Source organism: Syngnathus scovelli, chromosome 7, assembly GCF_024217435.2.
Source record: "Syngnathus scovelli strain Florida chromosome 7, RoL_Ssco_1.2, whole genome shotgun sequence".
Taxonomy (NCBI): Eukaryota; Metazoa; Chordata; class Actinopteri; order Syngnathiformes; family Syngnathidae; genus Syngnathus; species Syngnathus scovelli.
This window is the reverse complement of record NC_090853.1, coordinates 4,924,579-4,949,090: the sequence shown is the minus strand read 5'-3', so window position 1 is coordinate 4,949,090 and position 24,512 is coordinate 4,924,579. Positions and strand designations below refer to the sequence as shown.

At 43.1% G+C, this 24,512-nt stretch overlaps 1 protein-coding gene across 3 annotated transcripts; it reads left to right on the top strand.

Moving 5' to 3' along the window:
* Positions 1 to 24,480, top strand: dock10 (dedicator of cytokinesis 10). Of its 3 annotated transcripts, XM_049726777.2 has the most exons (57): positions 3 to 791; positions 5,498 to 5,617; positions 5,854 to 5,943; positions 6,051 to 6,133; positions 7,248 to 7,320; positions 7,560 to 7,688; positions 7,825 to 7,959; positions 8,024 to 8,210; positions 8,455 to 8,540; positions 8,884 to 8,967; positions 9,099 to 9,257; positions 9,335 to 9,556; positions 9,614 to 9,736; positions 9,826 to 9,908; positions 10,207 to 10,329; positions 10,401 to 10,480; positions 10,546 to 10,733; positions 11,186 to 11,251; positions 11,334 to 11,426; positions 11,502 to 11,625; positions 11,710 to 11,831; positions 12,019 to 12,102; positions 12,288 to 12,380; positions 12,527 to 12,645; positions 13,071 to 13,140; positions 13,883 to 13,996; positions 14,065 to 14,136; positions 14,205 to 14,351; positions 14,468 to 14,551; positions 14,625 to 14,721; positions 14,857 to 14,889; positions 15,085 to 15,263; positions 15,359 to 15,475; positions 15,548 to 15,665; positions 15,751 to 15,872; positions 15,950 to 16,064; positions 16,182 to 16,248; positions 16,417 to 16,464; positions 17,553 to 17,654; positions 17,892 to 18,004; positions 18,083 to 18,198; positions 18,482 to 18,619; positions 18,692 to 18,874; positions 18,955 to 19,065; positions 19,138 to 19,353; positions 19,456 to 19,513; positions 20,132 to 20,233; positions 20,710 to 20,816; positions 20,889 to 21,011; positions 21,315 to 21,428; positions 21,941 to 22,087; positions 22,159 to 22,369; positions 22,494 to 22,684; positions 22,759 to 22,859; positions 22,931 to 23,069; positions 23,178 to 23,250; positions 23,641 to 24,480. In XM_049726777.2, exons 1-57 carry the CDS (start codon positions 627 to 629, stop codon positions 23,694 to 23,696), a joined length of 6,615 nt encoding a protein of 2,204 aa, XP_049582734.1. In that variant the 5' UTR covers positions 3 to 626; the 3' UTR covers positions 23,697 to 24,480. The 3 variants fall into 3 exon arrangements, with proteins under 3 accessions (XP_049582736.1, XP_049582734.1, XP_049582735.1); XM_049726779.2 differs by lacking the exon at positions 20,132 to 20,233 and having other exon boundaries at positions 1 to 791; XM_049726778.2 differs by lacking the exon at positions 23,178 to 23,250 and having other exon boundaries at positions 5 to 791.
* Positions 24,481 to 24,512: the final 32 nt, after the last annotated feature.

The window sequence follows — 24,512 nt, the reverse complement described above, 5'->3', positions numbered from 1 at the left end:
TCGAATCTATGCATATAAAAAAAAAAAAAAACCCGCTCAGTCTGCAGAAAAAGGGCGTGTTATCATCACTGCGGCACCACCAATGGTTTCTGCAAAGGCGCAGTTGGGGGAACTGGAAGGAGTGGTGGGATTGGGAAGGAGAATAATCAAAGTGCAGCAGATTGAAAGGGAGGGAAAAGTGATGCTGGGTTTTTTTTGTGTATTGTAGCAGCTGCTTCTGGTCATCTGACGCTTATTGCATTCAGCCATTTGTCTGGGCGAGCTGGGGCTGGGCTGGTTTGGACTCTTCACAGATGCAGTCAATGTGTGTGTGAGGGAGTGAGAAAAAGAGAGAGAGAGAGAGGGGAAGATAGGGAGGGACGACGCCAAGGCTGGCTGTGTGTATTCTCACTCGTAGCCACGGGAAGAACCGGAATCCGGAGCAGGGGGGTGGCGGAAGCTTGTAAAGGGAAAGGTTGCAGGCGGCTTAGTCGGGGATGGAGCCTCCGCTACTTGACAGGCTTTGAACGCAGAGGTTCAGCACCACTGGCTGGACCAGCGGCTGCTTTTGGACTTGATCGGGCGGGACAAGACACGCCAACAGGTGACACTTGCCCATCACTTGGTGTCTGCATCGAGGGGTTATTATGGGCTGTTCTGCCAGTGTGGTCCTACTTCTACGCTCAGTGGGTGGGGCAGACTGCGGTTACATGTGTACTCGGCTGGACCAAGCGTCAATGGATGCTGCTGCTGCAACACCCACCCTGGAAGGCTACACAACTGCCAGCTCACCTCTGACCATCATTGTCATGGTAACCAGTACCGATGCACCTCTGCATAATACATGTGTGGGTGGAACAGTAGTGTGTACAGTAGTCATTGTCAGAATTCATTTTTGTCATGTGTCCCCTTTGTGGTCGGTTTTTAGAATTTTTAATCGTATATAGGTAATTTGAGATGGATGATTTTTTTTGACGTATCACGAGTCCTTTCAAAACTGAATGTCTAAAATTTTGTCCTTTCATACTTAGAAAAAATAAAATGTGAAATTTATGAGGTAACAATTGTTAGCTAATTCAATGTAGCCTAGCTAACCGCTAGTAAAAACGACTGTCATTCCTCGACAGGTGGTTCAAAAATGCATTTTCAATTGCTTTATTGAACAGATGCTAACAAAATAAACATGTAACAAGCACTTTGGCTGCCACAAATGATAACTTGTAAATTAACTTAGCAAGCTAACAGTTAACAGGCCAGGCCCCGCCTTTTAAAGCCACACACATTCAAAGTTACAGGTAGGACCATGTAGAATGTGAAGATGGTGACCTCATATGCACATTTTGGATTGGTATTCTGCAAAAATTAATTCATTTAAATAACCAGTGGAAGTATAATTATTATTTTTTGAAATATTCATCCCAGTTTTTTTAGGGTATGTGACTGTGGGGCAGGGTCATCGTGCCTTAAAATATATATAAATTGCTTCACGGTTTCTGGAACGTAACCCTCGTGATAAACGAGCGTCCATCTTAATTCAATTCTATAGATTTATATTTTTTAAACCGTGTGGTATGTGGGTTGTAGCCCCTCACAGCTGAGAGGTATAATGGGGAGGACGGAAATGAGGGGTGGAGAGTGAGGGTCATACATTAGGAATTTGCTTTCTGTGGGAACACTCTCCTTTCCCAACATATGGAGGAGAAGATGATTTAACTGACTGAATGAATAAATAAATGCACCCAGCAGCAATTGCGTCGAGCAATCAACGATCGGATTACATTAAGATGAATGTTCCTAAACAACTTTTCAGTACAATGCTTGTATGTCAGCCATGTGTGAGGTATCTGTCTGGAACCACTCGTGTTGGCCTGATTTTTCTTTTCACCCCAAGCAGGACCCGGGTTTCTGCAAGTCCAGTGGAAAAATGTTCAAGTTTTGGCACAGTGTGATTTTTACACTCAGTTTCTTCTCTTGTTTCTTGCTTTCCCACCATAAACCTTTCACGTCTTTGTTCCCTTCTCTGGTCTCTGTGGTAAACTGGAGTTGATGTTTTATACTTGCAAATCTTTTCTTTTTTTTTTTTACATTCTGCAAGATATCAGAGTATGAGTGGGACTTTCATGACGATGCTGCAGTAGAAGGTAGCAAGCACATTGACTCAGCATTTTGCAAGGGTTCCAAGAATGAGTTGTTGGCGTAATATTTTCATAACCCCAAAACAATTTTTTACATCAGCCTTAAAAATAGATGTCTAAAAAATGCGGAAAAGCACCGAAAAGTCAGCTCTTAGTACAGACTAGATATTTATTTTTACAGAATGACATCTCCGAAAAGACAGAGGCTTTAGCAGTGAACCCTGAGGAACGCCAGAATTTAAAAAATGCAAAAACAAGGAGTTGAGGGTAGCTGGTACATATGATGAGGTTAGTTCAAGAGTTTTTCCAGTTTTGAAACACTTGTTGCAATGTAACATCTTGCACATTTCAGTAAGAAAGTGTCGTAAAAAAAAATCATTGCCATGCTCATACAACCTCTGGTTATTATTTCCAACATTTAATATATTGTTTCATGTTGTGGAACTGAAGGAAACACTCAAATTGACAAAGTAAGATCATTTTTTTCCATAAAGCTTTGATGTAATGATCTAAAGCAGATGGCTCGTGCCTCTTGACTTCCTCTCCCTTCTCCCCATCCATCTTGTGTACCTCCGCTCTTCTACTCCAGACACGTCTCCTAACACCTCCTTCCTTTTGCAGCCAATAATAAATATACTTGACAATGACACCAGACCACCAGGAATATAAGTTTTGCTTTCCCTCCAATGTCTCCATTCTTGGCCATCTGCAACGTTGAAAATGCTCCCCTTGTTTGCCAGTTCCTCTGTGGGGAATCCCTGAGCTGCAAGTCATGGCCTTTTTATGCGCCATCCTCACAGCTGTACTTTGTCGACAGCATCATCAGTCTGCTAAGTGGGGGGGGGGGCAACCGCGGGAGTCCGAGCGGAGACGTGGAAAGGTTAATAGGGTGGCGAGCAAGGGAGTAAAGCCGACAAGGGAATCAAAAAAGTTTGATGAGATGGAGAAGAAAGAAGTTAGTTGGAAGAAAATGGAGGATTCTGATGTTCAATAGGAGACTATTAACTTATTCATTACGTGAGGACAGAAAATGACTTTAATTGGTCTCTCTGCTTCGAGTCTATGTAACGCGTCAACTGTTCCATGGTGGTTTCCTCCGACTATTCTTCTACTCTGAGGTTTTATCAGAGGAAGTGCTTATTTGTATGTGCACAAACGCTTTATGACTCTGCCCAAACATCGCTGAACAGAAAGAATAATTCTCATTTACTGATTTTTTTTTTTTCTCCACCTTGTATTGCTTTTATAAGATTATTATTTTTTTTTTTTCTGATGAGCCTATTGATAAAGCTAATAAGGATTTAAGTCGGTGTTTGTCTACCATCTTGGTTGAAGTCTCATTTCCCAGCAGATTTGGAACTTGGTGTGTGCGTGTGTAACAACTTCCTCTACGTCCACGTGCGCTGACACATAACGTGGAGACAGTTCTGCTTGTGATAAGCCACATGTAAGGTGTTTGTTTAGTTGAGTAGTATATTTCTTTAAGCTTTTTTTTTTTTTCACATTTCGCTTCTACCTTTTCACCTTGGATTATTTCGTCTTTATAATGAGCTTCAGGAGCAAAATCAGCCTAAGGAGGAAAATCAAGAGTAAACGCGTGAGGTCGGATTTCACCAGGTTGAGTATTGTATGTATTTAATCATATATTCCCTGATATCTACCTTTTCTATGTTTTTTTTTTCCTTCACTTTTCTAGTATTGTCTGAAAGAGCTGCTGCCAATGGTGTGACTGAGTAGTTAAGTTCCTCTTTACCCCCCCCCCAAGTGTGTAGAGTGCATTAAGTTCAGCTCTATTTTAGTAATTCTGTGACAGGTGTCGTGTAAAATGCGAAATTTCACAGTGTGTATTTAAATAATCTGGAATATTTTACAAAATGTGTTTGGATCAGCACTTAAATTGCTTGAGGTAAAATTATCTTTTTAAGACAAATTTACTAAAGCCCTTTTTTTGTTATGGCATCTTAAATCTTTGTACCAGCCTTTGTCAGAAAGTCAACCCAAACATGGCTGGTTGGCGGGATTTTTTTCATTTTTTATAATAATTGAATAATATTTTGTTTTAATAATTGAAGTACCAGTGAGGAACAATTTTCTCTCCAAGTGTACTTTAATTCTTACATGCATTTTGGCCAATTACTGTAGTCAATTGTATGATGCTAGCCATGCTAATGCTAACACACCGTGGTCCAGGCTGGTTCACCAATATTGTAGAACAGAAGTAGGCGATCTGCTGTTGTCATAGTAACCAGCGAGACACTGTTCTTCTGATTATATGGAAGCGAGTGCTAATAAAAGCTGCTTCTCAATGTTAAAATGAATGTCATTAAGTCTATAATGCTCTTGGAATATTGAAAAATATTAAATATAAAATCACTCCGATGAATGTTGGATGAATAACGATGAGCCAGGCTAAAAAAAAATAGATGCAGACAGCTTAAAGAAGCTTATTGATTTTAGATCCTGGTATTGTACATTAGCGTTAACATAACATTTAGGATACCTTCAGTGGACTTTAGATTATCTTGGTTCCTCTTTGGACCATTAAAGTAGAAATACGTGTCGGGTGAAACACATGTCAAACAAATTAGAGGCTTTTTCTGCTTCCTCTAACTTTCTGGCTACCGTCTCCTCCAGCCTTCTGTGGTCTTCTGCTTTTTTTGGCAGATTACAGAAGCGATTGTCTGTAATCTTTTGAACACATTGAAGAAGTTTTTTTGTCTGACTCACTGAGTATTACACACACTTTTGTTGTGGACATTCACAACCGTTCATTCATGTTTTCTTCGCACTATGTGACACCATAATGATTCAAATGGAAAGAAATCATTCTGTGAATATTTATCACTTTCGGTTCATGTCATGTTTTGCGTCAGAGTGGTTGCTGTGTGCAAGTAGGACAAGTATTCTCGTACAGTGAGGAAATTCCAACCATATCATGGGTAGATTAAATACAGCGAAGATATCTTCCTTGGCCTCAGTGTCATCAAGTGCTTTGGGGTGTGCCCCAGCAGTTCGCCTTCAGCGGTAATAGCCACTCGTGTACTTCCTGCGTGCTGTTTTTAGGTCCTCATGATGTCACAGCACCACACAGGAAATGTTGAGATCATGACTTTTCTCCCCCAGAATGGTCAGATTGTGTCGTGCCTATGGATAATTGACTGCCTCCAATGTTTTCATTGTGGCTGCATTCAAATCAATCACTGCAAAAGACATACAATACTTATAATCCAAATTTTCACAACGAAATGACTCATTGAGCTGCAGGAATATTACTCGATAAATGCAGAGGATAAAAAATATGCGTTTTATTGTCTGTCTACATGTGTTGCTGCACCGTTTGTGTTCAAACAGCTAATGTCTTTTTGCGTTGTGTGTTTTCGCAGCAAGAGAAGCCCAAGCTGATTGATCCGCTCGACTACGAGGCCGTCATCTCGGAAGTGGGAGCGGAGCTCAAGCAAGACCCTCTTAGAGAGCTACTGCTGTTTCCTGACAATGATTTCACAGTAAGTGTACATGCACGTGCAGGGTAGGAGCTTTTTGACTTTATCAGATCATAGTATAGCGTTCAAAGGAAGTGAGAGGGGATTCCCTTGTAGTATATATACACAGGTGCTATGGCAGCTTGAAGAAAGTGAAAGTACAGAGATGCCTTTAATGTGTTACTAAGTAACTAGTAATCCAACGGCAATGTCTGTTGCCATGGTGATGCATCTCTTCACTGTTCTTATCATCCCTGCAGGTATCCACAGTGCCCCAAGAGAGACGCACTCTCAGGTCAGCTGTTCCGGAAGGCGCAGAGCTTCAGGCTGAATGTCTGCTGGTCAGACAGGTCAGAGGTCAACTGTGTTTGTGTTGCTTATTTTTTTTGGGGGGGGGGGATGTTTACTGTATCGTAGCTCTATGTAGTCAGTGAAGTCCATCCATCCTCTCCACCAGGCCTGCAAGTATTACAACTCGGATCTGAATGTGGTCCAGTTCAAGTATGATGACTACGCTGGAGACTACCGCCTGCTGCCAAGGTAATAACATTAACCTGAAATGCATTGAAGGAGAACAAGATGGTGGGTGTTGAGTAAAAAAAAAAAAAAAAAGGAGTCAGAGAGCGGAAGGACAAAGCAATGCTTCATGGCTATGGATGGCTGTTGGGTCCTAGATGGGACTGATCCAAAACAGTCCAGCGATTCAAACCACAGGAATGTTCTCTTTTTTATCCCATGGGTTGCCAGTGTCAGTTCACATGACCTCTGAACTAACCGGAAGTGCATTTAAAGCAGTGCGAGACAGATGTTAATGCCTTCAGTTAGTTTCTCTGCAGGCCTGAAGTCATTATGTGCATTTTGGTGGATGACACTAATGGGGTTATTAAAAAATAAAAAAAAGAAACAGAACACTGCCTCTCTGGAAAAAAGAAATAAATCTCAGGCCTATTAAGTGCAACAGGTGCAGACTGTCGGACTTTCCGACACAAGGCCTTATAAAGTCTATCCTTAAAATCACACTGGATGCCAGAATATAAAATATTAAAAATGATGTTTTTGCCAAACCACATAATTTTATTAGTTTATTATTTTTTTGATTTATTTGATTTTTTTTCTAATTTATTTAATTTTATTTATTTAAATCTGTCATTAAATTCAAGCTGATTTAGATTTCTGACGTTTCACTGATAAAACTGTCAGTTTCCTCAAATGTCAGTATCCAGTGGTCTAAAGCAAACTTTGTGTAAACAAAAGCCAAACATGTATAGAAAAATAAACTCCACTGTTTGGACATGGAGTTAAGTGAAATGGAGTATAAACACTTGGCCAGCAGGAATATGCAACTACTGTAGGCTTGTGGTGTTTTGGACTGCAGCAACGTCCATCCGCCAATCAGGAAGCATTCCTGCGTCACTCCGCAATCACCACAAATGCGCCGACTGCGGCGGTTATTTTCGACAGCTGCCACCACCACGTGACCTTCAGCAAAGTGTCTTTCCGCCAATGGAGTTATGAGCCAGGATCCTGCTTGACATTTCCGCACACCAAAACAAAAGAGGCGGGGCTTATCTATTGTTGACTCCGTGGAGCCGCAGAGGTGATTAATTTTATAATCACCAATTTCTCAATATGGTCTCCTTTCGCCTTGTCGTAGGAAATTATACAAAGCTGAGAAGCTGCCATCCCATTCTTTTGAGATTGACTATGAAGACGTGGACAAAGATGAGGTTGGTAATGGCTTTTTTTTTTTTTTTTTTTCTTCTCAAATGCATTAATGTGGTGAGAACATCCTGGCTTTATGACGCTCAAATCAGTTTATCGTCCAAGCTGTTGAAAACCACTCCCATGGAGAAGTGAAGCCCATCGTCATTTGACAAACGGCCCGGTCGAGGATGTCTCCTTCTCTTCTATTGATATTCGAGACGAGAGGATGTACTTTATGTGTGGGCGTGTTTGTCTTTTGCAGGACACCACTTCCCTGTCCTCGTCCAAAGGAGGAGGTGGAGGAGGAGGGGGAGGGATCGGCGTGTTTCGCTCGGGTTGGCTCTACAAGGGCAACTTTAACAGCACCGTCAACAATAGCATCACTGTCCGGGTGAGGACGTCAACATACCTCCTTGATTCCGATTATTAACTCATTTGCTGCCGTCAATGGCAGCGAATGGGTTAATACAAAAATAAACTGATTTGAGCACTTTCATTGTGTATTGACATTTCCTATCATTGCACAGTCCTTCAAGCGAAGATATTTTCAACTGACCCAGCTGACAGACAACTCCTACATCATGAACTTCTACAAAGACGAGAAGATCTCCAAGGAACCCAAAGGCTGCATATTCCTCGATTCGTGTACCGGTGTTGTGCAGGTGTGCTCCCAAATTTGACTCATCGGAGCTGTCCAATTTGAATGACGTAAAATGATCCGCACAGAATAATCGTTTGAGGAAGCACGCCTTTGAGCTGAAGATGAACGAGGTCACATACTTCGTGCTGGCCGCGGAGAGTGAGCAGGACATGGAAGAGTGGATCAGCACCTTGACTCGCATATTGCAGATCACGCCGCACGACGGGCCGGCTCCGGACCGCAAGAGTCTGGACCTGTCCGACCATCGCCAGGGTGAGAATTGTAAACGCCGATGTCAGCAACTTTCATGCGCCACTGATCTTTTAGTCTGTAAATTAGCTTGTTAATTATTTTCAGCGTGAAAGAAATGGCGCATGGCCATAAAGATTACATTTGACTGCTTTATAGTCTTCAGAATCCTATTTAATCCCGAGTTTGATGTATGTATCCCTATTTCTGCTTACTGTGCTGCTAAAGCTGATTTGCAGAATTAAAATATTTGTTATTCCTCCTTCAGATGTGTTTGACATGTCGCTGAGCGATGGTTGTTTGCCTGAGAACGAAGATACGACGGAAAATGGCATCAATCCCGAGCTAGCTAAGGTTGATTATTTTTTTCCTATACATATATATTAGGGTTACTATGAGAAATATATCAACCATTATTTGAAAATAATGTTACAAGAATTGTTTTATTTATTTATTTTTTTATATATATTTTTTTATTATATTCATTCAATCAATTTTATGATTATATTTTCTTAAGTATTGACTACGCAAACATGAACGCTGACCAATTGTTTCTATTTTCAACAAGAGCTCTCCCTTCAATCCAACATTCACGGTGCTGATCTTCGAAGCGCCCGTCTATTTTCGAGCGTGCACAAGTCATGCGGTTTTGGGGTTCCCGTCATATAATTATCATACGTCGTCTTCTTTTGTGCAGTACGTCTCCGAGACAGATGAGGGAATTCGTTGCGCCCGGAGGGAGGAGAGGTTGAATCTCTTCTCGCTTGACCCTGACACTCCTGTACGTATAATTTTACCTGTGCTATTAATATATTGTCATTATACAAATTATTAGACACAATGAGATAACAAGACAGTGGATATTAGGTGTACCTAATGTAATGGCCAATAAGCAATTTTCTTTCACCGTAGGTCCTGAGGAGCCCACGGGCGGAGCATTCATCGAGCGACAACTCCACCGTGCGTCCTTTTGAGGAGAAACTAGGCAGAAGGTTCATGGTGACGTGTCGATCGCTGAACTTCATGCTGCAGGGCTGCATCAATGAGAATGAAACTGGACCTGTCACCAACGTAAGGAATTGGAATGACTTCGACCTTTTTTTTTTTTTTTATAAATAAAATTAATTCTTATTTGTTGGTTCGGCCAGATCGAGCCGTTCTTCGTGTCGTTAACACTGTTGGACATCCGAGACGGCAGGAAGGTTTCTGCTGACTTCCACGTGGACCTCAACCACGAGGCAGTGCGTCAGATGTTCGGAGGAAGTGCTTCTGGAGCTCAGGAGAACGGCGTGTGCGCTCCTGGGGAAAAGAAGGCTGGAGAATGTCACCTAAGCTTGGATCTGGAAAACTGGCTGTGCTTTCCCAAACAGGTACCACGTCCAAAGTGTGTTTATTCATAAACGGACGTTAATGAGATGTCATTGTAGGCAATATTCTCGGTGACCAACCCTCACACGGATATCGTGATGGTGGCCAGAGTGGAGAAGGTGCTGATGGGAAATATTGCTTGCGGGACTGAGCCGTACATCAAAAACACAGACTCCAGCAAGGTAATAAAGTTTTTTTTTTGCATTATTATTATTTTGCATCAATGTAGTTTTCATGAAACAGATGTGAGGAGGGTTTTTTTTCTGTGCAGATTGTCCAGAAGATTTTAAAATCCAACAAGCAGTTCTGCGGGAAATTAGGAAAGTACCGAATGCCATTTGCTTGGTCCGTCAGGTCAGTAGCAGCAAACCAGATATTCAACAATTATTTTAAAAAAAGAGGTCAAATGCTAGCTTGAAGCTATATATTAAAAAAAAATACATGGGAAAAAAATTGGAAACAAAATTTGTAAATGTGAACCTTCCGTTCGTCACTTATTTGTGAAACTCTTCTTTGCTTACTATTAAATTGTACTATTAGACTGCCCCCTTGTGGCTTTGTGCCAATGAAGCATGAAAATCTGATACACAATCTGTTTTAATTTTATCATTTAAAATTTAAAAACAATTTGATACCTACTTTTTTACAACAGGTCACTTTTCAAAGACAACCAGGGGGCACTCGACAGAGAATCTCGTTTCTCACCGCTCTTCAAACAGGAGAGTAACAAAATTTCCACAGAAGACCTGATTAAGCTAGTGTCAGAATACAGAAGGTAAGACCTAACCATCACGGTCAGTCTTCTACAAAACCACATCAATTCTTACAACATCTTCATCCAATCAGGGCTGAGAAGACCAGCAAGCTCCAGACCATTCCCGGGACTCTGGACATCACAGTGGACTATGTTCCTTTGGAGCTTCCAAGTATGCTTGACCACTCAAGCATCATACATAACTCTTTCTTCACGAGTCATATTTCTGCTTTCTAGACTGCGTGACGTCCTCCTACATCCCCGTCAAGCCCTTTGAGGATCTCAGCAAACAGCAACCCACGGTCGAGGTGGAGGAGTTCATCCAGGACACCACCAAGTTCGCTCAGCCGTACCGTGTCTACAAGAACCACATCTACGTTTACCCCAAGCATCTCAAATATGACAGCCAGAAGAGCTTCGCCAAGGTAAAGCGGGTGTCATCATCACGCTCACCATCCTTGGAGTTCCCTTTGTATTGTGACTGGAGAAATGTTCTAACCAAAAAAAAGTTGTGATTAATCGATTATCAAAAAATAATTCTTGAAAAATGTGATAATCGTCGATTAATTGTGGCACCTTTACTGTTTGATCACAATATTGTACTTGTCATAAAACACACCCACAAAAGTCATTTGTGGACCACTTCTTCTGTTTTTCGGGGACCACCAGTGGTCCACAGACCACACTTTGAGAAACCTTGATTTGGAAAAGACGTTTGGTTCAAGCTAAATGTTGCCTGCTAAATTATTTGAATAGCTACATTCCACTGAAAGTCCTTCAGCCTATTTTGTTTAGTTATATCCAGGTGGTGAGTTATCTTCGGCCAAGAAGTTTATTAGCCCATTATTTAACGTTACATTGCTCTTTTTGTGTACAGGCTCGTAATCTTGCCGTCTATGTGGAGTTCCGCAGTTCAGACGAGGAACCGGCCAAACCTTTAAAGGTAACACATTCTCCAAAACAAGTCGGTATTTTTGCTTTGCCATAAAAAATACATCTGAATGTTGTTATACTTGCCTCCCTAGTGCATTTACGGCAAGCCGGGGGGTCCGGTGTTCACCACATCAGCCTGTTCCACTGTACTGCATCACTCTCAAAATCCTGACTTTTACGATGAGGTGGGCTCCTTACATGGAAAATAATCGCGTTTTCAGCAAGAGCACAAAACAAGTGTTGCATCTCTGCCAACGCAGGTGAAGATTGAACTCCCCACCCAACTTCACGAAAAGCACCATTTGCTTTTCTCATTTTACCATGTCACATGTGACATCAACGCTAAGACCAACGCGAAGAGGAAAGAAGCCCTGGAGACCCCCGGTGAGCTTCGTTAGCATGTAGCATATGGGGTTACCGTTTTAGCATTTTACTATAATGCATCCTGTTTTGTGTTTGATTCTTAAGTGGGCTACTCTTGGCTGCCTCTCCTCAAAGAAGGCCGTATGTCATCTCAGGAGTTCAGCATCTCGGTCTCCAGTAACCTACCTCCTGGTTACTTAGCCATCAAAGAGGCCAACAACACCAAGGTATAGCGAATATTAATGAACATTACTTATCGGCTCACCAATTTGTAAGTGTTTATAAGCTAGAAATCGTTTGACTTTACAGTATCGGTGTCGTAGTATCAGAGCATTTTTTTTTCTAATTTCACCTACAGACGTACAGTATCAGCAAATGAAATGTTCCCTACTAATCTTTGGTTTTTCTTTCCAGAATGGAGCTGATGTAAAATGGGTCGATGGGGCAAAGGCCATCTTCAAAGTCTCAACTAATGTCGTGTCAACTGTGTACACTCAGGTAGCAATGTCTCTTAACGTACATATCGCAGACCCAAATGTTTTTTCAGAGCCAAGCTGAACCACATATGCTTTGCTAATATGAGTTGGAAATATACAGTACAAGTTTGTAGTTACTTAAACTGGAACGAGTCCAGCTTCTAACTTGGAACTGATTCTCCTGCATTCTTTTCTTCTTGGCGCCAGGACCCCCACCTGAACCGCTTCTTCCAGCAGTGCCAGAAAAGAGAGCTGGACCTCTCGCTACCTCCTACCTCCAACTTCCTCAACTGCCTGAAGGTTGGAGGAAAAAAAAAAAGACAAATTGTTCCACATCTAATCAGTGAAACATTACAGTGTGACAGACTTTCCTCCTCCGAGCGATTTATGAGCTATATTTATTTTATCCTCCTTTGTTCTTGTCTTCCTTTTCCACCCTCTTCCAGGGTCTCCTCAGCATGGAGAGAATCCCAGTGATCATCAGATTTCTGCCAGTGCTTTTCAACCAGCTCTTCAAGGTCCTGACCCACAATGACAATGATGAGGTCACTACTGCCACCACCAGGTAATCATTGTCACTACAGGCATCTTGCAGCCACTTTTTCCAAGTGCACACATACATTTTTAACATCTTACTGTTATTTTTTAAGTTGATGAACAAAAATGGCCGGTTAGGAAACTCACTGTTTTGTGGATAATATTCCAAAAATATCTTGAAAATATCTTGAATTTTCCAGATTCTGTTTTTTTTTTGTTTCCTGTCCATATACTCTTGTTGCTAGGCAGAATTGTATACTCCTTGTAGGCAGCTGAGAAGAATAGGCACACATGCGCACAACACAAAAGAAAAACAGATTTGTATCTAGGCAGAGTTGATTCATTTCTGGCATTTTTTTTTTCTCATCCATTTTTCATTCCAATTGTCTGTGCTCAATATGAAAGACAGTGCCATCTGATGGGGCATTATTATTATTTTTTTTTTATTTCCAGAGTGCTGGTTCACATTGTTTCCAAGTGCCACGAGGAAAACCTTGATCACTATCTCCACTCGTATATTAAGGTAAGCTTCACACTCACTTGTAGCTCGCATAGGATGCATTTAATGATCCTCGGGAGCAGGTGTGCCTCACACGTGGAGATCACTTGACGATAGCTTTCGATTCCCAGAACGACTTCTCAGACATTTTGATTTGCAGGAGGGAAAAATACACACAGGGAGGGAATAGGGGCTTTATGTGTTTGCATGTGCAGATATTTGCTGTGTAGGTGCCGGCAGGCGTGTGCCGGCGGCCACGCGCCCGGAGAAGTATGCAAACACGCATGCGGAGAAAAGCAGAGGAAGAAGAAGAGAAGCTAATTGAGTGGGGCATAGAGACGTCTCAATGAGAAACACAAGGCTTGTTTGTTTTGAGGTCGGAAGGAGGGGGGTGAGATCAGAAAAAGAATTAGCCCGGCGAGCAAGAGGAACCACAAGAGCCGTTTCATGTTGGCCGCAGTGTCGTAAAAACGCTGCGGAACTTGGACGAGCTTGTGGCAGAGACAAATGGCGGGAGGGCTCGCGGCGCTAAATGGAAGTGGAGTTGCCGTGGTAACAGATTGGCACGACATTCACTTCTCTGTGTGTGTCCTCTCTGTGAAAAGGAAAGGATGGAGAGGGGTGTAATTCACTGTAGCATGAATGGAGTGAGCTGCTATTCACGGGGGGGGGGGGGGGGATGCGACACACTTCTCAAACCGCCTGACTCGATTGATACTAGCTCACGTACATTTGATTGTTTTTAACTTTGTGTTTGTTCGTGTAGTACGTGTTCAAATCAGAAGCCCACGGCTTCAGGACAGTGCATGAGGAGTTAGCGAAAGGCATGACCTTTGACCTGCAGAGCAACGAGCAAGCAGCGGTTAAGAATGTCTTGAAGGTAAGTCGCTCAAAGCTTCAGCAAGTGCATTTCGAAATATAAATGTATGGGCGGCAATCTCTTCGCAGTTCTCTTGGTTCTTCTTTGAACTCATCGTCAAGTCCATGGCCCAACATTTGGTTGATGGAGATAAAGTAAAGGTAAGGCGTGGCGTAGAGATGCGATGTTTTAGGCCGGCGTTGGGTGATATTCCGTTTATTTGGGCCAGCTGCCCAGGCCGCAGCGTTTCCCGTCATCCTATCAGAGCCGTGTGGAGACTCTGGTGGAAAAGGTGTCAGAACATATCTTCTGGAAGTACAAAGACCTGGCGGAGGAGACGCGCAGCGCCAACTCGGCGGTGGCGGCTTTCGTCAAGGTGGGATTTGACTCGATTCAAAGATTGCCATGTATACATGTATTTATTGATTTTATTTTTCTTACAAACCCCAAAAATTCTTCACCTACATGACGCTATGAATTTTGTCACCGCAGCGTTGCTTCACTCTGATGGACCGAGGTTTCACCTTCAAATTAATCAGCAACTACATCAACATGATCACTGCAACTGACAGCAAGGTCAAATCTCGAAAACAAACAACAACAAAGTTCTCTTTGTGTTACCGGTCTAATCTTTTCATGTGTTCCTCAGGTGTTGTGCGAGTTGAAGTTTGAGTTTCTGAGAGAAGTGTGCAACCACGAGCACTACATCCCCCTCAGCCTGCCACTGCCCTCCGCTCGCATCACAGGTAATAGACGGAGACATTTTCCATTTGTGTTCAAAATCACGCCCCTCCCTATCATCCGTCAGTTATGTTAACAATTTGTCTCCCCCCCCCCCCCCTACCTTGTCACCTCTTTGTTGACATATGTCTCCATATCAGACCATGCATCACCAGAGCCACAAAGCACTCATGGTAAATATGTACACTGTTGTTTGTGTGTCCAAAAACATTATAAAATGAAATAATAATTAATAAAAAACATTTTTAGATAATTGAAAATATATATATATATATAATAATAATAATAAATACAGGGAAATAACAAATGCAATATATAATAATAATAATAAATACGGGAAAATAACAAATGTGCTTGCTGTATTCCAGCCTCGGTGCCGGAGTACAACCTGACCGGAGAGTTCTGCAGGAAGCACTTTCTCACGGGCCTGTTATTACGAGAACTGGGACTGGCCTTGCAGGACGAGCAGGACCTCAGGCACCTGGCTTTGGCCACTCTCAAGACCCTCATGGCTAAACACTCTCTGGATGCTCGCTATGCCACCAAGGTAGCCAAAAAAAACAGCTCATATGATGACTATGGGGAGAAAAAAAAAAAAATCAGTTAGGGATGAGTTTTTGTTCTTCTCATGATTATTTGCAGGAGAAGCAGGCAAGGATCGCATCACTTTACCTGCCTCTGTATGGTCTGATTCTGGACAACATGCCTCGCTTCTTCCTCAGGGACCTTTTCCCCATTTATTTGACCTCCAGTGATCAGGTAAAGGACACGTAACGTATGAATACAAATCTGGAAGATTCAAATACATGAACCCCATCTGCTGACTCGCAGGGCTCTCGAGACGACCTCAGCGTCGGCGGAGGCGTGGCCGGAGGCACGCTCCCCGTTACTTGCCACGGCAACTCAGTGGATGTTTCCTTCTCGAAAGAAGTGCTCAACTCCATTACAGGTAGTGTGCGCCTCGAGTAAAAAAAAAAAAAAAAAAAAAATGTGTGAATGTGTTCACTGAAGCCTCCTCTACGCTCTCCCACTAGCTTTGTCGGCGTTGACAGTTGCTCCGGGCAACCAGGCCGACTCTCGGGGCTCCCTGATCAGCGTAGACTCCAACCCAAGCAACAGTGACAGGAACAGTGAGAAAATGGATGCATGTGAGAAGGTGAGAAATGCTTGGGATGATTTTTTTTTTCATCTTTTGCTGTTGACAATTTGTGATTCCTCCTCTCGTGTGCTCAGTTTGCTCGTCCCCAGTCGCTCATCGGCTACGGCTCCCGCTGCGACAAACTGGACCAGGCCGAGACTCGCGGCCTTCTCATGTGCTTCCTACACATCATGAAAACCATCTCTGAAGGTGAGCGGGAAAGACCAAGCGCTGATTATTCACGAGCTGAAAAAAGTCCAAGGCTACCTTGCCTTATTTTTATTTTATTTATTTATAAAATATATTTATTTATTTATTTATTTTCAGATGTGCTGGTTTCCTACTGGCACCGAGCCATCCACCAGGAGATCTCAGACTTCTTTAAAATATTAGAGTAAGCCCTTCTCTTCTTTTCATTGTCGAGGGCACTCGGACAAAAGTAACAAGAGTTGGATTATGCGGACAGAGTGTGGCGGGCTAATTGAGAAAATGCAAATGAGGGTCGCTGAGGAATGTGTTCGGTTTTTGAAGCGTTGTGTTTTTGTGCCTTTCTTTTCTTTAGGCTCTGTCTGCAGCATTTCAGGTTCATGGGCAAACGCCATATCGCCAGGTACGCCTTATTTTTTTTATCGCAAGCACAGTGCACACATTAAGTCAACATCCACACGCATGACGACTGGAGCATGTATTATTCATGGAGCGTGTACAACCACAGGTGAAGCTAATGTGCGCCACGTATGCGTGCGCACACCCGAGACGAGAGAGATGAAAACGGGGAGGGGCCGTCTCGCTGTTGTGTGTGAAGCACAGCTGGATATTGTGGCGAAGTATTTGGCAAGCACGCCGTGGGGGTTGCCCCCACCCCCTCACTATATTCGTTTTTTGCGAGCCACTCCATCTTCCGGTTCCACCTCGCCTAATTAAATTAGCTCCAACTCTCAGCGATGCCGAGCGGGTTGAGGGAACACGCGGCTTATACCGCACGAGAGCATTAAGCTAGCTGGAAGCCGAGCTGGCTCTCAGATGTCTGTCTGGGAGGCTGCGAGCTACTTAAAATTCGTCTGTGATAGCGGGCCAAGGGGGCGACGCGACTCGCTTCTGCCTCGCTGTTGGCCACCGTTTGATGCTCGGCTGACTCGGAGCAAGTTGCCGTGGGATAAATTACACTGGCGCCGTTTGCAGCCAAATGATCTGTCGGACGTTCCGATAATAATTCAAGCGATGAGCGAATTGCTGTTTTATTTACACGCGCATATTCATGGTCCACCTGGATGCTTTGCGTTGATGGATTGTTTTGGCATGAAGTGGGCATGTCGCCATTTACATACATGCATGCTGTGTGTACTCTGCACTCTATTTGCCTTTCCATTCATCTGACCAAAGCATTATTTTATTTTTTTGCATTAGCATGTGATCTGGCTTCATTCAGGCATCAAACAGCAGCACTGTGCATTTTAAACATCTGTTTGTTGGGATCCGGTTACTAAGCTGCTCCGCTAAACGATTTAACCGGTCTTCACCTCTCCCCTGCATTCCCACTCCTCTACTCACAACTAACATACTTGAGTCAGTATAAATACACGTTATTACTGTAGACTCTTGCCAGTAAAAAAAAGATAAAACATTTTGCACTACACAGATGTTTTCACACACTAAGCCCTACTAATGTTAGCTGTGATGTGATTGGCTCGTGAACAGGAAGCTAGCAGCGGCGCTAAAGCTGGCCCAGTCCACCCACGCCAATGGCACCCTGAAGGTCCCTAACCATCCCTCCCAGCCCTCAAGCCTCCTCCCACAATGGTAACCAGCCTCTTACCGCTTGAGTCAAAGCTACAAAAACAGAAAATCAGGATTAAAAATAAATTTCTTGTATTTATTCATCCGTGAAGTGACCACCGTGTTATATATTTGTGTGACTGTTCTGCGCATGCTTCTCATTGTTTTGTGTGACTTGTGCTGGCGTTCCTAATGAATAGTCCAGTTAAAGTATTTGTTGGTCAATGCTGACCAAATCAAATCTGTTTATCTTCCCACCAGGATGGCTTCTTCTGGAGGGGACGGTCACAGACAGGCACGTTCCCAAACCATGCCCATCATCCGGGGCAAGAACGCCCTCACCAACCCCAAACTGCTGCAGATGATGGAGAGCGGTAAGACATTTTCTGCCAAACAATAAATAAAATGTCACTCGTGTCATAAAATTCCCGCGCTCTCTCTTTGGCGGCTAGATGGGACGATCCAGGATGGGGACAATCTGAGTCCAACTGATGTTGAGGCGAATTTGTCTACTGAGGTGGCGCTCACTGTGCTCGATGTTCTGGAGCTCTTTGTGCACCATCACAAGGTTGGTTTTCTTGTTAACACTCCTGAAACACGAAAAACTACCAAAGATGTTGGCATAGTTGTAACTTGCTTATGCTGCCCCCTTGTGGCCAAGGTGAGCACAACAAAAGGAGAAGCACAATGCCCACTGAATTATTATGAGGAAAAAAAAAATGGTGTCATTTTTACAGATTACCAAACGTGACCTTGTTTAGGTTAGTCTGTGATACACCACTGCCCCCTGGTGGAAAAACAGCCATGCTTTTTCTAGACTTGCTGAAAATCCCTCTTGTATGTGATTTCAGAAGCAGCTGCTACTGGATGATGGACAAAATGCACTGATGAAGAAGGTGCTGGACACCTACTTGCTCTTCTTTCAAATCAACCAATCAACTGCCACCCTTCGCCACATCTTTGCTGCACTCAGGCTCTTTGTCCAAAAGGTTCTCATTAAATATCAGCACATGATTCCGCCCCAACAGACCACAAATGACTTTTTTTTTTTTCTTTGTTAGTTCCCCAGCGCGTTCTTCCAAGGCAAGGCGGACCTCTGCGGCTGCCTTTGCTACGAGATCCTCAAATGCTGCAACCATCGATCCAGCTCCACTCAAATGGAGGCGGCGGCGCTGCTTTATTTCGTCATGAGAAAGAACTTTGAGTTTACGAAGGGAAAGTCGATAGTGCGCTCTCATCTTCAGGTCGGGAGCTATAAAATCATTTCTAATGTCCCCTTTGAGTGCGGTTGTGAATACAATCGTTTGTTCTCGGACACTTTTAGGTGATCAAGGCGGTGAGTCAGTTGATAGCCGATGCTGGCATTGGAGGCTCGAGATTTCAGCAGTCGCTGGCTATTGTAAATAATTTTGCAAATGGAGATGCTCCACTCAAGGTGAAGCCAGTCAGATTTTTTTTTTTCTGTGGCCGCTAGCAAATTCGTGTACAACTTGAGATCTTTGTCCAGAATTCCCCCTTCCCGGCCGAGGTCAAAGACCTGACCAAGCGGGTCAGGACGGTGCTGATGGCCACGGCGCAGATGAAGGAGCACGAGAAGGACCCGGAGATGTTGGTGGACCTTCAATACAGTTTGGCCAACTCGTACGCCAGCACGCCCGAGCTGCGACGCACCTGGTTGGAGAGCATGGCCAAGGTCCACGTCCGCAACGGGGATCTCTCCGAGGTACTAGCCGCAATTAAATCAGAACCTGAATGAGGGCGATCTCAATTCAAAATGATTAAAATAGAATTTTAATCATAATCATTTTACTTTTGTTGCCCTCAGGCCGCCATGTGCTACATCCACATCTCTGCTCTGATTGCCGAGTCGCTAAAGAGGAGGGGTGAGTAGAAGTTCCAGCAAAAGTTCTCTCGCGGCATGTTTCGCCCACGTATGGACAGAAGTATTGGGACACCCACTCGGAAATCAACATATGGAATGGACCACTTTCCTCTCATCTTGGGGGTGGTTCTAGTCCAACCCTCGCTGATATAAAGCTATGTCTCAATAGTTTTGCTCATATTTCACTCAGTCTGCATTTCTTCAGACCTGGTCACTTCAAGCCGCCATTTTTCTCTCGTCTTTCTAACATAGTTACTGCAAGGTGGTGCAATCCTATCAACTGTTATTGCGGAAAAGGTGTGGGGGGCGGGTCACGTGTGCTATGTTTGGATTTAATACACTTAGATTTGGGGCGCCACAGAGAATGAAGATGGATTCCCTTGCTAGTAAAGTTCTGTCATTCCTGCTGCTGACTTCCAGTAGAATTAGGAGACTAACATATTGCATGTCACCTCTTCCCCGTGTCCATTCTTTTTCATTTTTAACCCCATGTCTGACATAGCCCTGCACGCATATGATGAACACAAGCTGCCTACCTGCTTGTGGACATTAAAAAAAATATATATAAACCTCCTCCTCCTGCTCCTCCTGCTCCCCCCCTCCCCCTCCCACCAAACAGGCTACTGGAGAGCAGACAAGGCCCGGATATCCAGCGTGTCCCCCGAAGAAAGTCCCGTCTTTAAATGTAGATCCTTACTAACCACCTCCCGAGACCAAGACCGTGAGTGTGTGCGCCTGATGGGGACCGATTGGGTCAGGACGTGATACAAGCGATTATGGGAGGAAGTGTCATAAACAGGTCCAAGGACGGAGAACAAGCCGGTTGCCAGGGCTCTCATAGTCCATAATAACATTTTACTCAATAACATTTTACTTTACTTTATTTAAATCTACTAGCTTAATGCTAACACAAAAGGTAAAACGCAATAGATAGGCTGGCTTTTAGCATTGGTGTCGCGGCGTCAAGAATCTGATATTTGAACACAAATGGTGGAGCAACACATCTAGACAGGTAATGAGTAATACTCAGTTATTGATGTCAAAATTGCGGACATCAACTGTTTTGTGGGTTTTGTCATGTAAGAAGATATATATTTGTTGTGTTGTAATATAATGAACCGTTATCGTATGCTTCTGGCCTTTTCTTTTTCAATGAACTAAATGGTGACATACTTTTCATTATTGTCACAATCCCAGCATCATTTTCTCTGGGCTGGGCGGCCTTCATGTGTATCAGCCCTAACGTCAAAGAGGAAGGAGCCATGAAGGAAGACACGGGTACACAAGACACTCCATATACCGAGGTTAGCATTAGCTCAAGGTTGCATACGTACTTGTCCGACAAAGCACTCTTAATGCAAATCTACCTACCTTAGGACACCTTGGTGGAGCAACTGGAGCTGTGCGTGGACTATCTGTGGAAGTCGGAGAGACACGAACTCATCGCCGACATCAACAAACCAGTTATTGTTGTTTTTGAGAAGAGGAGGGACTTCAAGGTAGGATCATTAGCCAGATCGGCGATTTAGTGGTCAACCACTCTGGTGGTAAATGAAGAACCACTGAATTAAATGCTCAAATTGGACCAAAGTTGGGATTTTTTGCGAGTTATTTTTGGCTTTTTTTTTTTTAATTATTTTTGGAGCAAGTTTATTTTTTATTAGTTTGATTTTTCAGAAAATATTTAGTTTTTATTAGTTTTAATATTATTTTCAATTTTATACATGATGTACTGCTTGTTTTCAAGATATAAAAAGATAGATAGATAGATAGCTGATGAATGTGTATATTTTTCTCCACAGAGACTGTCAGAGCTTTACTACGACATCCATCGCTCTTACCTGAAGGTGACGGAGGTGGTTAACTCTGAGAAACGACTATTTGGACGCTACTATCGAGTCGCCTTCTATGGCCAGGTGAGCTGATATAAATATTTTTTTAATCTGTTTTATTTTGGGATATTATAAATTCAACTTTAAGCTAGGTACAATAGCAATTACGTGATCGGCCCAACATTTTCAAGAGCCTTAAAATACTCAAAATGATTCCACACATAGATAGTTTAGTGTCCTTAATTTCTCCATTTGCTCTTTTCTTCCTTTTGATTTTATTATATTCTATACGAAGATTGCGGTAAGTGTTGCAGTATTTGTCTGTCTGTCTGTTAACTAACGTTGCTCCTCTCCTCTCCGTTTGCCACGATTACCTCTCGATAGACTCACCCCTTTTGGATGGTTTGTCAGAAGCTTGCTGTGCTCCGGTTGACTCCCATTAAATCAAAACATTGCTTTTCCCCTCCTTACCAACGAGAGTAGACCGGAAGTTATGGCAAATAAACCTTTAACATTGTATTTTCCTGAGGGGAGGGGGGGGGGGGGTCGTGTGCTGTAACAATCTAATGAAACAAAAATTGTGGTATGCGTGAAAGGGTTTCTTTGAGGAGGAGGAGAGCAAGGAGTTCATCTACAAGGAACCGAAGCTGACGGGACTGTCCGAGATCTCCCAGAGATTGCTTAAACTCTACTCAGACAAATTTGGTGCTGATAACGTCAAAATGATCCAAGATTCCAATAAGGTCAGTGATGTCATTATTTGTGGAAAGTAACAAAGATCTTTATAGTCTTTTTTTTTTCTTCCTTCCATTAGGTCAACCCCAAAGACCTGGATCCAAAGTTCGCGTACATCCAGGTGACGTACGTGCTGCCTTACTTTGACGAGAAGGAACAGCAGGACAAAAGGACGGACTTTGAGAGGCATCACAACATCAACCGCTTTGTTTTTGAAACGCCTTTCACGCTCTCTGGCAAGAAGCACGGCGACGTGGAGGAGCAGTGCAAGAGGCGCACCATTTTAACGAGTCAGCATTTTCTCCGTTTGGTGTACCAAATAGAATATAGCATGATCCTTTTCATCAAACCAAGCTAACGATGCTAATGCTAAAAACATCGTTTGACGTTTTGCTTCTCTGCCTTTTTACTCAGCGAGTTCCAGTTTCCCGTACTTGAAAAAACGCATCCAGGTGGTGGAGCAGCAAAGCACGGAGATGAACCCCATCGAAGTGGCCATCGACGAAATGTCCCGCAAAGTCTCCGAGCTCAACCAGCTGTGCAACATGGAAGAGGTGGACATGATCCGACTGCAGCTCAAACTGCAGGGGAGCGTCAGTGCCAAAGTGCGTCTTCGAAAGCTTGCATGTTTTGGAGTTGATGATTTGCCTCATGTCATCATTTATTTATTTAAATCCAGGTCAACGCGGGGCCCATGGCTTATGCCAGGGCCTTTTTAGAAGAAAAGAATGCCAAGAAGTATCCAGACAACCAGGTTAAACTACTGAAGGAGATTTTCAGGTAGGACAGATCTCAGTGATAAACGCCAAGATGGCCGGTGTTTTAAAAAAAAAAAAATTACGTGCATGCAGGCAGTTTGCCGAAGCATGCGGCCAGGCGTTGGATGTAAACGAGCGTCTGATCAAGGAAGACCAGCTCGAGTACCAGGAGGAGATGAGAGCTCACTATAGGGACATGCTGAGCGAACTGTGCGCCATCATGAACGAGCAGGTTTGTTGTTTTGAACTTTGCGGATGTTCCTGGCAACTTCTCATCCCTCATATCATCTGCCGTCATGGTTATCATCGCTGTCCTTCTGTTTTTCTTCCAACTTTGCAGCTGCAAAAACGTGTTCTCGCCTCCAGCGCCAACTCTCTCTCTAACAGCTCTCTTTCCACTCTATCTAAGACCGGTATGTCATCGCTCTCATTTTCGCTCATTTGCCATCGTAAACATTCGCTGGCATCTCAACATGCGTTGAAATGTTTTACCCGATGGAACTTTTGGAGAAAACATTGTGTGGGAACTGCTGTCTCAATTATCCATCATCGTCCATTCAATCATCGCTAACCTCGCCCACCAAGCCCTGAACTTGCTAGCATGCTAACAAAATAGCAACAGCCCTGAACTTTTTTTTTTTAGCAGGCTAGCAAAATAGCAAGGTCTTTCATTTCAAACACAATCATGCTCCAAAAGTTCCTCTGTGACATTTCCAGGAAAATAAAAGTTTCTGGAACTTTAGCGGGCAATACACAAGTCAATCCAGCGTTCCGACTCTCCCGTTATTATTCTTTCCATCCAGATTCCTCACTCAAGGCAGCCAGGAACGGAGCGCCACAGCGGCTTCTGAACGGCTGATCAGAAATCAATGCTCCCTTTTGGTTCTTTGTGAGGGCAGCAATTGATAGTAGAAGAAGAAAAAGAAGAGAAAAGGAAGAAGTGTGTAGAGACTGTGCTCGTGCTAGTCTGTTGTCCTGTCGTTGAACGTCGCATTAGCTGATGCATCGGTAGGTTCTGTTTATTTTTGGTTCTCCAGAGACGGCCCTGAAAAACCGGCAAGCAAAAAAAAAAAAGTTACTTATACACACGCACACACATGCGCCTTCTCTCCACAGCCTTGCCCTTTATTTTCAGTGACCTTACCGAGCCGGAGGTGCATTCAGCTTCTCTTTGCGTTCTATTTTTGATGTTTTAAGAAGAAAATTTGAATTGCCCCCGGCCCCCAAAAATAAGAAAATATTTGAAGCTAATGCGAAGAAACCAAACGTGTTATTTTCTCAAGCGTGTCAAGAGCTGAATGCCCGTCCGCTCGGTTTTTGAATGTAGAGCAGTTCCACAGTGCTAATTTGTATCCTCGCTAACATTTCCCCCCTAAAATATCAGCGCGCCCATTTTCAAGTAGAACCGGGAAGAAAAAAAAAGAAAACAGAGTTATGTTTTGTAACATTTTTAAATGCATTGTTACTGTTATTATTTCCTGTTTTGAATTGTATATAAGAAATATTAATATTTAAAACATTTGAAATGTTCCCTTTTTTTAAATAAAATATACATATAAATATTTGTTTAGCTGACTTCACAAAAAAAGATAAAAACTAAAATTTTATGTATAACATTTAAATAAAATTTTGTTAATGTTCAACAGGCTAGCATTGAGTGATTACTTGGTTGTAC